At 53.4% G+C, this 13,672-nt stretch overlaps 1 protein-coding gene across 7 annotated transcripts in view; it reads left to right on the top strand.

Moving 5' to 3' along the window:
* Positions 1-13,672, top strand: part of LOC105468761 (arrestin beta 1) — a 98,829-nt gene that overhangs the window by 64,732 nt on the left and 20,425 nt on the right. For all 7 annotated transcript variants that reach the window (XM_011719091.3, XM_011719089.3, XM_011719090.3 and 4 more), the window contains exons 2-7: positions 3,402-3,432; positions 6,046-6,106; positions 9,605-9,649; positions 10,421-10,617; positions 11,859-11,918; positions 12,734-12,801. In XM_011719091.3, the coding sequence (XP_011717393.1) occupies positions 3,402-3,432; positions 6,046-6,106; positions 9,605-9,649; positions 10,421-10,617; positions 11,859-11,918; positions 12,734-12,801 (462 nt within the window). The remainder of the gene's footprint in view (positions 1-3,401; positions 3,433-6,045; positions 6,107-9,604; positions 9,650-10,420; positions 10,618-11,858; positions 11,919-12,733; positions 12,802-13,672) is intronic.

The following is a 13,672-nucleotide window of genomic DNA, read 5'->3' as shown; positions in this document are numbered from 1 at the left end:
AAAATCCTCACAGGGGCCTCTTTTCTGATAGTGTTAGGGTCGGGAAGTCAGAGGAGTTTTATCACAGAGGGCTTGACAGTGTCACGGAGTGGAAAGTACATGGGCTCTGGAGACAGGCAGACCGTGCTTCACCTTGGTGAGCCTCAATTTCATCTCTGAAATGAGATTGTAAGGATCAGCAGTATTCTAGGAAAAATAACTAAAGTCACGTCTAGAGCATGGCATGCTCTTGGGGAATGTGGTGGCTGCTGCTGTCATTTGAGGAAGCCATCAGAGTCCTGCTTCCTGAAGGAGGTGGTCCTGGTGCTGACGAGGTTAGCAGCAGGTCATTCCCCACTGCTGGCCACACTTCCTACCGTGGTCACACTCACTCTGCCCCTTGCCCCTCTCCTCTCCTCATTTCCCCTCTTTATTGTTATTCCCAGTGTTGTTGAAAACACCCGGTTTAGGAAAACAGCCGGGTTGGATATGAAGCACCCAGCTTCTGGAGGCAGGCAGACAGAATTGGGTCTGAATCCTGACTGAGCCCCTGGCTTGCTGTGTGTTCTTGCAGAAATTACTGCATCTCTGTGAGCCTTGAGCTAATTACCTGTAAAATGAGGATGATAATCCCCATTTCACAGAGCTATTATGAGAAATAATTAGCCACTCAACAAAGTTCTGTCTTCCCTCCCTCCCTTCGTGAAGTTGCCCCTTCCGGCCTGACCAGGGTGTCTCGCTCCTTCCAACAGTCCCTGGAATGGTTTTCCCTGACTCAGTTGTTAGTGGCCTCAGGCACTGTGGCCTCTCTTTCCCTCAGACCATGGACTCCCAGGGCTTCTGGAAGCAGGTGGAGTCCCTTGTGGCTGGTGCCACTTCTCTGGTCTTCTCTGCAGGTCCAGCCCCACCTTGGGAGCTGCTGCTTCAAACTGTGTGATCTGTATATTTCCTCACTTTAGCAATTATCACACTCCAGCTGACTGTGGCATCTTCACACTCTGAACACTAATAAATATTTATGAGAAGGAAGCTGGATGTGGTGACTCACGCCTGTAATCCCAGCATTTTGGGAGGCTGGAAGTGGGCGGATCACTTGAGGTCAGGAGTTTGAGACCAGCCTGACCAACATGGTGAAACCCCGTCTCTATTAAAAACACAAAAATTAGCCTGGCCTGGTGGTGCACGCCTGTAATCCTAGCTACAAGGGAGGCTGAGGCACGAGAATCACTTGAACCAGGGGGATGGAGGTTGCAGTGAGCTGAGATCACACCACTGCACTCTAGCCTGGGCAACAGAGCGAGACTCTGTCTCAAAAAAATAAGAATGAATAAATAAATAAATACATATTTATGAGGAGGAGAAAAGCCCAGTCTCCCAGGGGAGGTGGGGCGGGATGTGCCAGGCTTCTTAGCAAGCCATGCTCACACCCATCAGTGGTTCCTGCCAGCCCAGAAGTGAGAGGTGGGGGTGGGCAGGGCCAGGGCTATGAAGGCAGCGCAGAGCCACCACCCACTCGCCATCTCTTCCGGAAGGAGGCAGGAGTGGCTGTCCCTGTGCCTTGGCGGGCCTCACTGTCCTGCCCACCCTGGTGCCTGCTGGGCCCTGTGCTCCTGGGGGAGGACTGGGTGGCAGGAAGCCCTCTCAGCCTCATGTGTGCCTACCCTACCCCTGTCCATGGCTGTTTTAGCCTCTCTTATTTCATCTTTTATTTTCACCCGTCCAGGGTCTGTGTCCCTATCCTCCTCTCTCTTCCCCAACCCCCTGTCTTATCTCGGGGTCTCTGTCTCTATCTTTCAATTTTCTTCTCTCCCTCCCAACAATTACTTTGAGAGATCCTGGAGCTAGCTGTTGGGGAAGGGGGTCTCAGGCTCCAAGACCCAGCTTGTGGGAGAGGGCAGGAGGAGATATGGAAGGCAAGTGAGTTCCACTTTTTGGGAGTCATGGACTACATCTCGACCTGATTCCTTGTCTAGCACTGCTGGGTGACCATGGCTTATTCTCTGCCTTTCCTGGGCTTCAGTTTCTGTTAAGTAAGGTGGTTGATTCCTTCACTCATTCATTCCTTCACCTGTTCAACTGTTTATTGAGTGTTTGCTACCTGCCATTCATTTTTTGTTTGTTTGTTTTTGTTTTGAGACTGAATCTTATTCTGTTGCCCAGGCTGGAGTGCAGTGGCACGATCTTGGCTCACTGCAACCTCCGTCTTCTGGGTTCAAGCAATTCTCCTACCTCAGCCTCCCAAGTAGCTGGGATTACAGGTGCCCGCCACCACGTCAGCTTATTTTTGCATTTTTAATAGAGACGGGGTTTCACCACGTTAGTCAGGCTGGTCTTGAACTCCTGACTTCCTCAGCCTCCCAAAATGTTGGGATTACAGGCATGAGCCACTGTGCCTAGACCCATCGTTTATTAAACAATGATTGCAGTGCCATTCTGGGTGCTTGGGATAGATGCATCTGTGGATAAGAGAAACAAAGATCCTTGCCCTCGTGGAGTGACATGTTAGCAGAGCAGACACATAATAAACAAGTAAAATATGTATACGTTCGAAAGTGTTAAGTGTTGGCTGGGCGCGGTGGCTCACACCTGTAATCTCAGCACTTTGGGAAGTCAAGGTGGGCAGATTGCTTGAGTCCGGAAGTTCAAGACCAGCCTAAGCAATATGGTGAAATCCCATCTCTACCAAAAAACAAAACAAAACAAGAAAACAAAAAATAAAAATTAGCCCAGGGTGGTGGCGTGTGCCTGTGGTCCCAGTGACTTGAGAGGCTGAGCAGGGAAGATCATTTGAGCCTGGAAGGCAGAGGTTGAAGCAGTGAGCAGAAATCACACCACTGCACTCCAGCCTGGGTGACAGAGTGAAACCCTGTCTCAAAACAGAAAGTGATGAGTGCTATGGAAAAAGAAGAACTGGAGCAAGAGAGGGACTTCAGGCCCGGGACACAGTGCGGTTGAGCATGCAGATGTCTCAGGGAGAGCCTCTGAACTGTCCCTGAGGTGGGAATCGCCCTGGTGTGCTCGAGGACCAGCCAGGGGCAGATGTGGCTGGAGATGGGTGAGGGAGAGTAGTAGGAGGTGACACCAGGAGGTGAGAGTAGATCACACAGACCTTACAACATGCCAGGCTTTTCCTCACTTGAGCTTAGAAAATATGCACTTGGAGACTTCCGCAGCCTGCCCTGCAAAGACCTGACTGCAAGGGGGCTGTTGCGTAGCCCAGGAGAGCTCTAATGGCTATCGTGGAGGCTTACCAGTGGAGATGGTAAGAGCAGATTACATGGGCACTATTCGGATCTCAAGCTTGCATGGTGCCTGTCAGTCACTCCAGCCCTGGTCCCCGGTCCTGCCTCAAGGTGGCCCACAGGAACTTGCTCCTGGGCAGGATTTGTGAACCCTGGCCTGACCTCTCTTTCTCTCCACAGAGTGTTCAAGAAGGCCAGTCCGAATGGAAAGGTGAGTCTGTAACAGCTGTGCCCAGCAACTCCCTGACCTCACACTCTGGTCATTTTCTGTTGGGAAGCAGAGGAAATGGCATGTCCCCTGAAGTGCACACCTCTGTGGGAGGGGGCAGGTGCTGCTCCCCGTCTTAGGGGTGACACAGCTCTGTCTTTTGGAGCTGTCAGTTGAAGGGGGAAGGACACACTCAGGAAACTTTCTGAGTGGGGAAGCACAGCTCCCTGAGCTCTGGTGTGGAGAGAGATGGCCTGTCATAGAGAGACTTCAGTAAGTGTGTGACAGTGGAGGACAAGCCAATCAGTAAGCGCCGAGGGCCCTGGGGGAGTGAGTCCCCTGCTGTGAGAGGACCCTTAGCCAGGGCAGCTCCCAGGGTCTGGCTCTCTTGCTTTCTCCCTGCAGGCCCAGACGCCATCCTGCTTCCCCCTCAGTTCAGCAGGTAGACATTGACACCATTCCACACCAGGTCTGGGCTGAGCCGGTGGGGACAGGGGCAGGGTCTACTGAGATGAATGAGGCACAGCCTGTGCCTCTCACAGCCAGATGGCAGAGACAGACACCGAAATCCATCATTTCAGCATGAAGTGGCAGGTGGGAGATATGGGGCCATCGGGGCTGCAGGACCCAGCCTGGTGGGCAGTGGCAGCTTCTAGGAGGGATGCATTTCCAGCAAGGCAAGGTGAAAACAGCGTTGTAGGCAGGACACAAAAGCATAGGGACTGTGGGAATCTTAAGCAGCTGAGTTCAGAGTGCCAAGAGGGAGGCTGAGGCTGAGAGGCTGCAGGGCTGGTCACGGGAACCCTGTGGCTTGGCTTACGAGCTGGCCTGGGTTGGCAAATAGCACCACATGTGCTTCCACATCTCTCTTCTGTGCCCACAGCAGATAACATCAGTCGCCATCGCCCTTTCCTGCTGCACCAGGGTTTCATCTTAGATTTCTTCTTAGCCCAGAGTCCCAGACAGCTCCCTGCCCCCTCTCCCCGCTGGTAGATCTGAGTTGGCACTTGGAATGAAACCCATTTGTCATCCTTATTTTTGGACACTGAGGAACCATTAATGGGTTTCAGGCGGCAGTAGCATGGTTAGATTTGAATTTTAGGGCCGGGCGTGGTGGCTCACACCTATAATCCCAGCACTTTGAGAGGCCAAGGTGGGTGGATCACTTGAGGTCAGGAGTTTGAAACCCTGTCTCTACTAAAAATACAAAAATTAGCCAGGCGTGGTGGTGCATGCCTGTAGTTCCACCTATTTGGGAGACTGAGGTGTGAGGATCACTTGAACCCAGGAGGCAGAGGTTGCGGTGAGCTGAAATTGCACCACTGCACTCCAGCCTGGGCGACAGAGCGAGACTCCATCTCAAAAAAAAAAAAAAAAAAAGATTTGCATTTTAGGATGTCTAGTCTAGCTAAAGAGGAGAGCAGGCTCTCAGCGAGTGAGCAGCAAGGGGCTGGTGTGGTAGTCTAGGCAGGAGTGGCTGTGGGGATGGAAAGGGATGGACCTGAGAAATAATGATGGCGATTGAGTCACGAGGATTGAAGGGTTGTTGAGCAACAGACACATCAGGGTGACACTCTGGATCTGGTTTAGCTGCTGGAATTCTGTCTCGGAGTTTTTCCCTCCTGGCTGGCTACTGAGTGGGGCATGAGTCCCCGACCCCTCAGTGCTTCAGAAGGCAAGTCGTCACACACAGAACTGCTAACTGTGTGAGGCGGTGCATTTGTTCATTAGCTGGAGGTCACCTTTCCACAATGTATATCTATTTTAAAACATTGTGTTGTGCATGATAAATAACATATACGTTTAAGTCAATTTAAAAAAATCAATTAGGCTGGGCGTGGTGGCTCACGCCTGTAATCCTAGCACCTTGGGAGGCCGAGGCAGGCTGATCACCTGAGGTTAGGAGTTTGAGACCAGCCTGACGAACATAGTGAAACCCCGTCTCTACTAACAATGCAAAAATTAGCCGCACGTGGTGGTGCACGCCTATAATCCCAGCTACTCAGGAGGCTGAGGCAGGAGAATCACCTGGACCCGGGAGGCTGAGGTTGCAGTGATCTGAGATCGCGCCATTGCACTCTAGGCCGGACAACAAGAGCAAAATTCCATCTCGATAAAAAAAAAATTAAGAGAAAGAAAACGAGTCCTCGTATCAGTGGATCCCTGCCTGGCTACATGGGAGGAGGAGCAACTGAAGAACACAGTGCGGCCCGCGTTCAGAGCCTCTGAGGGCTCCGTGCTCCTGCCTGCCTGGGGGCTCTCACCCTCTGAGATGCCCGCACTCCCATTCACCTGGCTTCTCTGCCGCTGCTGCTCCACCGGCAGTGGTGCTTGGCATGAAGATCTCTCCGGGCCTCAGTGTCCTCATCTGTAAAACAGGAACAATAATGACTTTTTCACAGGGTTTTGGGAGGAAGAGGTGCTTTTAAGATTTTACAAGGGTTTGCGAATCTTGGTATTAGGGATGGGGTGAAGGCCCAAGTCCAGTTAGGATTTTGATAAGAGTTAGGGATGGGTCTGGAGTTTCAGAGGCTGCTCTCAGGGTTTCCTCCAGGGCAGGGTCCTGTGTCCTCCGGGCCTGCGGCTGCTAACGCCCCCTATGCCTCTCCTCCCCAGCTCACCGTCTACCTGGGAAAGCGGGACTTTGTGGACCACATCGACCTCGTGGACCCTGTGGGTGAGTCCCTGGAGGGCGAGAGGAGGGCTGGGGGAACATGGGGCTGGCCAAGCCTCCCAGAAATAGCTCTCAGCTCTCCAGAGGGGCTTGGTGCCAAGAACGGGGGTGGATGGCTTCCTGCTTCAGACAGCAAGCATTTACTGAGCAGCTACTTTCCCACTCAAGTGAGGACTGCAAGAAGAGACTGTGGGAAGGACTGAGGTAGAATCAGGGAAGGCGTCCTGATGACGGTAATGGGTGATGACGACAGACACCACCACTTACTATAAGGCGTGTCATGTAGCAGACAGTGGGGGTGGCTATGATGACTAGCCCTGCTTTACAGACAAGGAGAATGAGGCACAGAGTGGCTCAGTGACTTACTCCAGGTCACAGAGCGAGTAGATAGAGGAGCCCGGTTCAAACCTGGCAGAGTCTGCAAAACTCTTTGTTCTGCTTCCGTGTGATGGCAAAGGGTGGGAGAGAGAGGGAGAGTCCTTCTTAGAACTTGTGAAATGGGAGCTGTCCTCACGTACATGGCGGTCCTGCTAGGACCTGGGCTGTGGCCGAAGGCATCTTCCAGGTTCTTATTCAAATTCAGGGTTTTGCAATCTCTGCATGCTTGACATTTTGGACTGGATAATTCTTTGTTGGTGTGGCCTGTCCTGTGTGTTATAGGCTGGATAGCCACATCCCTGGCCTCTACTCATTCAATGCCCAGAGTACCTCATGCTCCAGTTAGGACAACTAAAAATGTCTTTAGGCCGAGTGCGGTGGCTCATGCCTGTAATCCCAGCATTTTGAGAGGCTGAGGCAGGAGGATCACTTGATGTCAGGAGTTCGAGACCATCCTGGCTAACATGGTGAAACCCTGTCTCTACTAAAAATACAAAAATTAGCTGGGCGTGACGGTGGGCACCTGTAATTCTCCCACCCCAGCTACTTGGGAGGCTGGGATGGGAGAATCGCTTGAACCCGGGAGATGAAGGTTGTAGTGGAGCTGAGATTGTGCCACTGCACTCCAGCCTGGGAGACAGAGTGAGACTCCATTTTGGGGGGGGAAAAAAAAAAAAAGTCTTTATTCGTTGCCAAAGTGTCTCATCTGGGGGCAGAATCACCCTGATTAAGAATGACTGCTCTCATTGGAAGAGCCTTGGTCTCATGGTCTCTTCTCATGCCTGTTTGTGAGAGGGAAGCCTAGAATTACTCCTATTTTATAAATGGGCACAGTGAGGTCCAAAGAGGTTCAATGATTTTTGAAAGATGAGCAAGCCAGCTGGGCATGGTGGCTCATGCCTATAATCCCAGCACTTTGGAAGGCAGATCACCCGAGGTCAGGAGTTTGAGACCAGCCTGGTCCACAGGGTGAAATCCCATCTCTACTAAAAAATAAAAAAAATAAAAAAATAAAAAAAAGCAGAGCATGGTGGTGCACAACTGTAGTCCCTGCTACTGGGGTGGCTGAGGCGTGAGAATCCTTTGAACCCGGGAGGCAGAGTTGCAGTGAGCAGAGATCATGCCACCGCACTCCAGCCTGGGTGACAGAGCAAGACTCTGTCTTAAAAAAAAAGACGAGCAAATCAAAGTGAGGCCTAGTGTGGCCTCTCCCATCAGTGTCCCTGCGGGCTGTCCTGGGGCCAGGGCAGGAGTGATTTGTGTGGTCCCTGAGCCAAGGGAGCGAGCCCAGCTGCGGACTTCAGCTCACCAGGAGGAAGACCTGGGGACACTGGGCTCCAGGGGCCAGGGGACAGTCAGCAGAGCCCTTCATGGCCTGGAGCAAACACCCCCACTTCTCCCCTCCAACCCTGCCTAGGATGCTGTTTGGTGTCTTCTGAAGCTCAGTGTCCCTCTGCCATTGGCATCTTCTCCCTGTGCTGGCCCCTCAGAGGCTGGGAGCAGGCATCCCGGTGCTCACCTGTGGCTGCTTCATGTTGTCATTTCTGGTGGCCCTCTGAGGCCAGGGTTATCCGTACCCATTGGCCTACTAAGGACAGCAGCAGAGGCAGCCCAGAGACTGGGAGAGGAGAGGGGTAGGAATCTAGCCCCCAACACACGCAGGCACCCTGAGAGCTGTTCAGCAGGTGTTCACAGAGCACCCCCTCTGTATCAGGCCCCTTGTGAGCCCTGGGATCCCCGAACACTCTGGGGCACTGTGCGGAGCTGCTCAGGGACTTACTGTGACCCTTCTCCCATAGTGACCCTGCCATTTGGCTTGATCTGATGATACCCTCCCTATGCTTACCGGTTCCCCACCAAACCTGCACACAAGTCCGAGCCCACTGGCCTCACCAACGGGACATTGGTGATCCATCCTGGCCTTCCTCTTCCACTGGCAATGGAATGACAATGGGTTAGAGGGTAGGGGGAGAGAGAGGAAAGAAAGGTTTGGCCAGAGATAGACAGGGGATGTCAGCCAAGGGGGTGACCCTGAACCAGTGTTTCTGGCCTCCTGAGGTGCTGAGTAGAGATGTCCTTTGTGTTCAGCTGGACTCTGCTCCCGAGGGCCAGGGCACTGAGGCACCTTCCACAACCTGCAGAGTGCTCTCGAGTGCTCGGCACTGTCTAAGTGCTGTACGCATGTGCACATTCATGCGTATACCCATTCAGTCCTCACGGGAGACCCATGAGGGAGGCACTGCAGATCACAACCCCTGATTCACATGTGGCAAGCCCAAGAAGCTCTGAAAACCTAGCATTGCTTCCAAGTTTAATGCAGAATTCATTCATTGGCAAACCTGACCCCAACTGATGTGAGGCTATATTTAGCCTCTTGGTGAGAATATTTGTGTTTTCCTACGGAGGTATCAATGGCTTTAGTAATAGGGTGCAGATCTTGCAGAGGTCATTACAGAATATATGGAACGTGTACCATTTTGCCTATTTTATTTTATTTTGAGACAGAGTCTCGCTGTGTTGCCCAGGCTGGAGTGCAGTGGCATGATCTCAGCTCACTGCAGCCTCCGCCTCCCAGGTTCAAGTGATTCTCTTGCTTCAGTCTCCCAAGTAGCTGGGACTACAGGTGTCCACCACCATGCCCGGCTAATTTTTGTATTTATAGTAGAGATGAGGTTTCACCATATTGGCCAGGCTGGTCTTGAACTCTTGGCCTCAAGTGATCCACCCGCCTCAGCCTCCCAAAGTGTTGGGATTATAGGCATAAGCCCCCATGCCCGGCCCATTTTGCCTCTCTATGCTTCACAATTTCTAAATTCCAAAGTATACCTGGTTCTAGGAGTTTTGGACCTGTGTTACTATTCTTACTAACATATGAAGAAACAGAAGTGTTAACTAACCTGCTTAAAGTCACCAGCTGGGTCTGTTAGGCTGGCCTGGGATGAGGGAAAGGTAGAGCATGGTGGAGGTCAGCAGTGCCACCCTCTAGGTGCCGGCCTTTCCATTTTTCTCAGGATGATTTTAGATGGACATATGGTTGAATCTGGGCTTGGGCTGGTGTTTGGGGGCGCAGAGGTTTGGGAGGCCAGGTTGGGAGAGGCTGCTCACTCTCTGTCCTTTCCCCAGATGGTGTGGTCCTGGTGGATCCTGAGTATCTCAAAGAGAGGAGAGGTAGGCTGTGGCCCCCATCCCCAGCCTGTCAAGGGCCTCCTCTTCCCCCTGGACCTCTAGCATAGGATCTCCCTGTCCGTCCCCACTGGTTCCCCTGAAAGCCTCAACAAATACCCCCACAGATGCCCTTGCCTCCTCCAGCCTGGGACGGCCCTGCCCCAAGCCTACTTTGGGAGAAGGTTTCCCTATGCCCTGAGCACTTTCACATCAATATGTCATGACTATGGCAAGGCTGGGGATGCCAGCAGGGCAGGATTAGGGTCTTCTTTAACAGAACAGAACGTTGATACCGGGGCAGTATCAATGTGCACCAATGTGCAGGAAGACAATGTGCACCAATGGGCGACTGAGCTGTGACAAGATCCTTGCCTTCCAGATACCACCCAGCACTTGCCCTGCCCCTACAACTCCCTGCTCCTTCCTCAGTCCTCCTACCCCCACCCCAGGCCTGCCAGACTACTCCAGCCCCCGCCAAGCCTGTCAGACCATTTCCATACCCTTCCACACATGCCCTGGAGAGAGGTGGGAGGGGGAAGAAGGACAGGGCTTGCTCAGCAGGCAGTCCCCTCCTCCTCCCAGGGGCCAGGCCATGGCATCCTTCCAGGTACTCAATACCAGCCCCTCCTGGTGGAGACAGTACAGCCATCCCCAAAGAGCTTGGGACAGGCCTGGGGCCTCCAGCGGGGCTTGTCCCATGGCTGCTGTTGGCACTCTGGGGGGCTCACCTGCTGCTCTCCCAGGCCCCTCCTCAGTGCTCCTTGCTCCCCACAGTCTATGTGACGCTGACCTGCGCCTTCCGCTATGGCCGGGAGGACCTGGATGTCCTGGGCCTGACCTTTCGCAAGGACTTGTTTGTGGCCAACGTGCAGTCCTTCCCACCAGCCCCCGAGGACAAGAAGCCCCTGACGCGGCTGCAGGAGCGCCTCATCAAGAAGTTGGGCGAGCACGCCTACCCTTTCACCTTTGAGGTCAGGAACTGCCACCCCTGGAGCCCCATTCCAGAAATACCACCTCTAGGAAGCCCTGTGGGGTGGGCATAAGGGGTCGGTGTGGGTCATCTGCTCCCTGCCACCCAGTTTCCCAGTGTATGCTGGGACCTGGGGCACTGACACCTATGTTACCTGGTAAGTGTCTCTTCTCTAACCCCTGCTGGGGTTTGTCACCTGTACCTTTGGGCCACTCAGACCGAGGCCAGGTCATTGGTGGGAGAAAGGGGGCGCCAAGGGGCTTCAGAGAAAGCAGGAGCCCTTTGTGGCCTGTGAGTCACTGCAAGGTGTCTCCCGCTCAGATCAGCTCCCCACTTGCCTGGTTTAACCCAGCTCGCAAGAGAGGGATGGCAAGTAGGTGATCTGTCTGCTCCACCACCTTTCAAATCAGAGACTAAGATGCTGGATTTCAAAATCTCAAGTTTCTTAGGCTCTCTGATTCTGAGATTCAGTGTGGTCCCTCCCTTTCTGGGAGACTTAGAGAGTGGAGAGGGTTATGGAGTCACCTTTTCCACATAGACATGTTAGCTCCCTATGGCTGCTGAAACAAATTGCCACAAACTTGGCAGCAATTAAAACAACACAGATGTATGAGCCTACAGCTCTGGAGGTCAGAAGTCCCAAAACGGGTCTCACTGTGCTACAATGGAGGCATGGCAGGGCTGGCTCCTCTGGAGGCCCTCAGGGAGCGTCCACCTTTTCCAGTTTCGCTTTCCTTGGATCCTGGTGCCTTCCTCCATCGTCAAAGCCAGCAGTGGCTGTTGAGTCTTTTGCACATCCCATCACTCTGGCTCGTACATTTCTGCCTCCTGCTTCTACTTCTAAGGACTCTTATAATGATATCAGGCCCACCAAAATCATCCAGGATACTGTCCCCATCTCAAGGCCTTAATTGGATCTGCAAAGTCACTTTTGTCGTTAAGGTCCCAGGTTTGGGGGATCAGGGTGTGGACATCTTTGGGGGACCATTATTCTGCCAACTACAGTAGACATCATAGAAAGATCTATTTAAACCATTGCTGCGAGAACTGGGCTAGGCCAAACTCTTTAGATAAAGAAAACTCAGACACTTGCGGGGCATGGGTTGGCATGGTCTGATGGGGTAGACATGGCCTGTCCCCTGGGGCCCTTGGTCTGATAGGTGTATGGGCGTGTCTGGGCTGCAAGACATGAGACAGGACAGTGGTGGATGTGATAGATGGCTCGTTCTGTCTTCTTGACAGATCCCTCCAAACCTTCCATGCTCTGTGACACTGCAGCCGGGGCCCGAAGACACAGGGAAGGTAGGTTACCCCAAGGGGACCATCTCTCTGGCTCCAGGACTCTCAGGTCCCCAGGTCCCTGGCTTTCTCCCTGGGAGGTGCTGGACACACAGAACCACTCTCCCTGTTGAACAGTGTTAGGCTAAGCTGGTCCCACCTTGGACAACCAGTCTCTCTTTAGACAGGGCAGCAGGTATGGGGTCAGCCTCACTCTCCCATGAAGTGATGGATCCAGAGGCCCTCCTGAGTGGCGTTGGTTGCAACAGGACCAAAGTGTTCTGAGGACCTACACCTGGCCTCACGTAACCCCTGGCAACCTTGAATCAAGGTGTGATCATCCCCGTGTCACAGATGGGGAAACTGAGGCTTGGATAGAAGTGACACCACTAGCTGCAGACCTTTGAGCCCAGCTTCCTCATCTGCAAGATGGAGATGACAGCACGTGCCTCCTTGTCTTATTAGAGGGATACCGGAGAAGCCACCCAGGGCCAGGTCTGCACACAGTAGTAGTAGGTGCCCCCAGTCCGCTCAGGTACCTGTTGCTGTTTCTGGGCAGCTGCCTGGATGAGGATGGCCACCCAGACTGAGGCAGGAGTCCAAAGAGCAGAGCCCTGTTTGGATGATTTGGGATGTCCCATGTCAGATGGAGGAGGCAGCACAGCACTGGGGCTGAGCACAAGGGCGTTCCCCTGCTTCTTCCAGACCGAGGAGGGCTGGGCTGTGGGAGCTTGGTGTTCCTGTCCAGTGTCCTCGCTTGTAAAATGAGAGGTAGGCTGGCTGTGTACTGGGGACCCTGCTTCTCCAAGGCCCTGTGGTCAGTGACCCCTTCCCCACAGGCTTGCGGTGTGGACTATGAAGTCAAAGCCTTCTGTGCGGAGAATTTGGAGGAGAAGATCCACAAGCGGTGAGTAGGATGCCAGGGTGTGGGCTGCCTGCTGGGTGAGGGAGGGAGACAGGATGGGCAAAGTCCAAGAGGAGATAAGTAACAATACCTGGAAGTGTGTGAGGAGGGGCGCACATTCCAGCCTTGGAAGGGCACTCTGGAAGATGGGAGGTCACGGAGGGCTTCCTGGGGGAGGTGGCTTTGACTGCCCAGGTTCAGGCTGCCGCATCTTCTCCTTCGCACCGTTGTGGAAGCTTCCTCCCTCATCTCCCTGCCTCTCATTTCATCCCTTCCAGACTGCATGTCTTTTTAATTTGTTTTGGAAAAATCCTAAGTTCAGATTGTGTTAAACCGTGAGCAGGCTGTTTCCTGACCATCCCCATTTTTCAGTTTTCCTCCTGGGAGGAGTTCAGCAGGGGTTGAGTGTGTGTCAATGGCAGCTTCTAAGTGAGGAGGAAGTGGAGATAGTGAACCCATCCAGGGCAGAGTGACAGGGAGCTCGGCCCACATCCGAGAGGGGAAGCATTCTCCGGAGAAGCACAGCCTGGGCAGACAGAGAGCCCAGGCTGGCAGCCAGAAACAGCTGGCCCGGATGTCTCAGGCCTGCCCCTCCTGGGTCAGGCTGTGCTCTGCCTGCCTCCTGGAAGAGCTGGTGGGCCCTCAACGCTGATGTTCCTGCATCCAGAGGCACTGTTCCCAGAGGAGGTTGGCTGAGGGCACAGCAGCCTTTTTAGGGCATGGGCTGAGTTTGCCACCTGGTGGCTATAGGGTGTATTGCATACATTTGCATCTGCAGCCCTGCCTGTGTGTGGGGAGATGGGACTTTTCTCCCTTGCTTCTCTGTCTCCCTTTTCCTCTTAAGACCTGAGACAAGGGAAAAGGAAGGGTGCTG

This window comes from Macaca nemestrina, chromosome 12, assembly GCF_043159975.1.
Source record: "Macaca nemestrina isolate mMacNem1 chromosome 12, mMacNem.hap1, whole genome shotgun sequence".
Classification (NCBI taxonomy): Eukaryota; Metazoa; Chordata; class Mammalia; order Primates; family Cercopithecidae; genus Macaca; species Macaca nemestrina.
The sequence above is the reverse complement of the archived record's forward strand: the minus strand, read 5'-3'. Positions and strand labels throughout refer to the sequence as shown.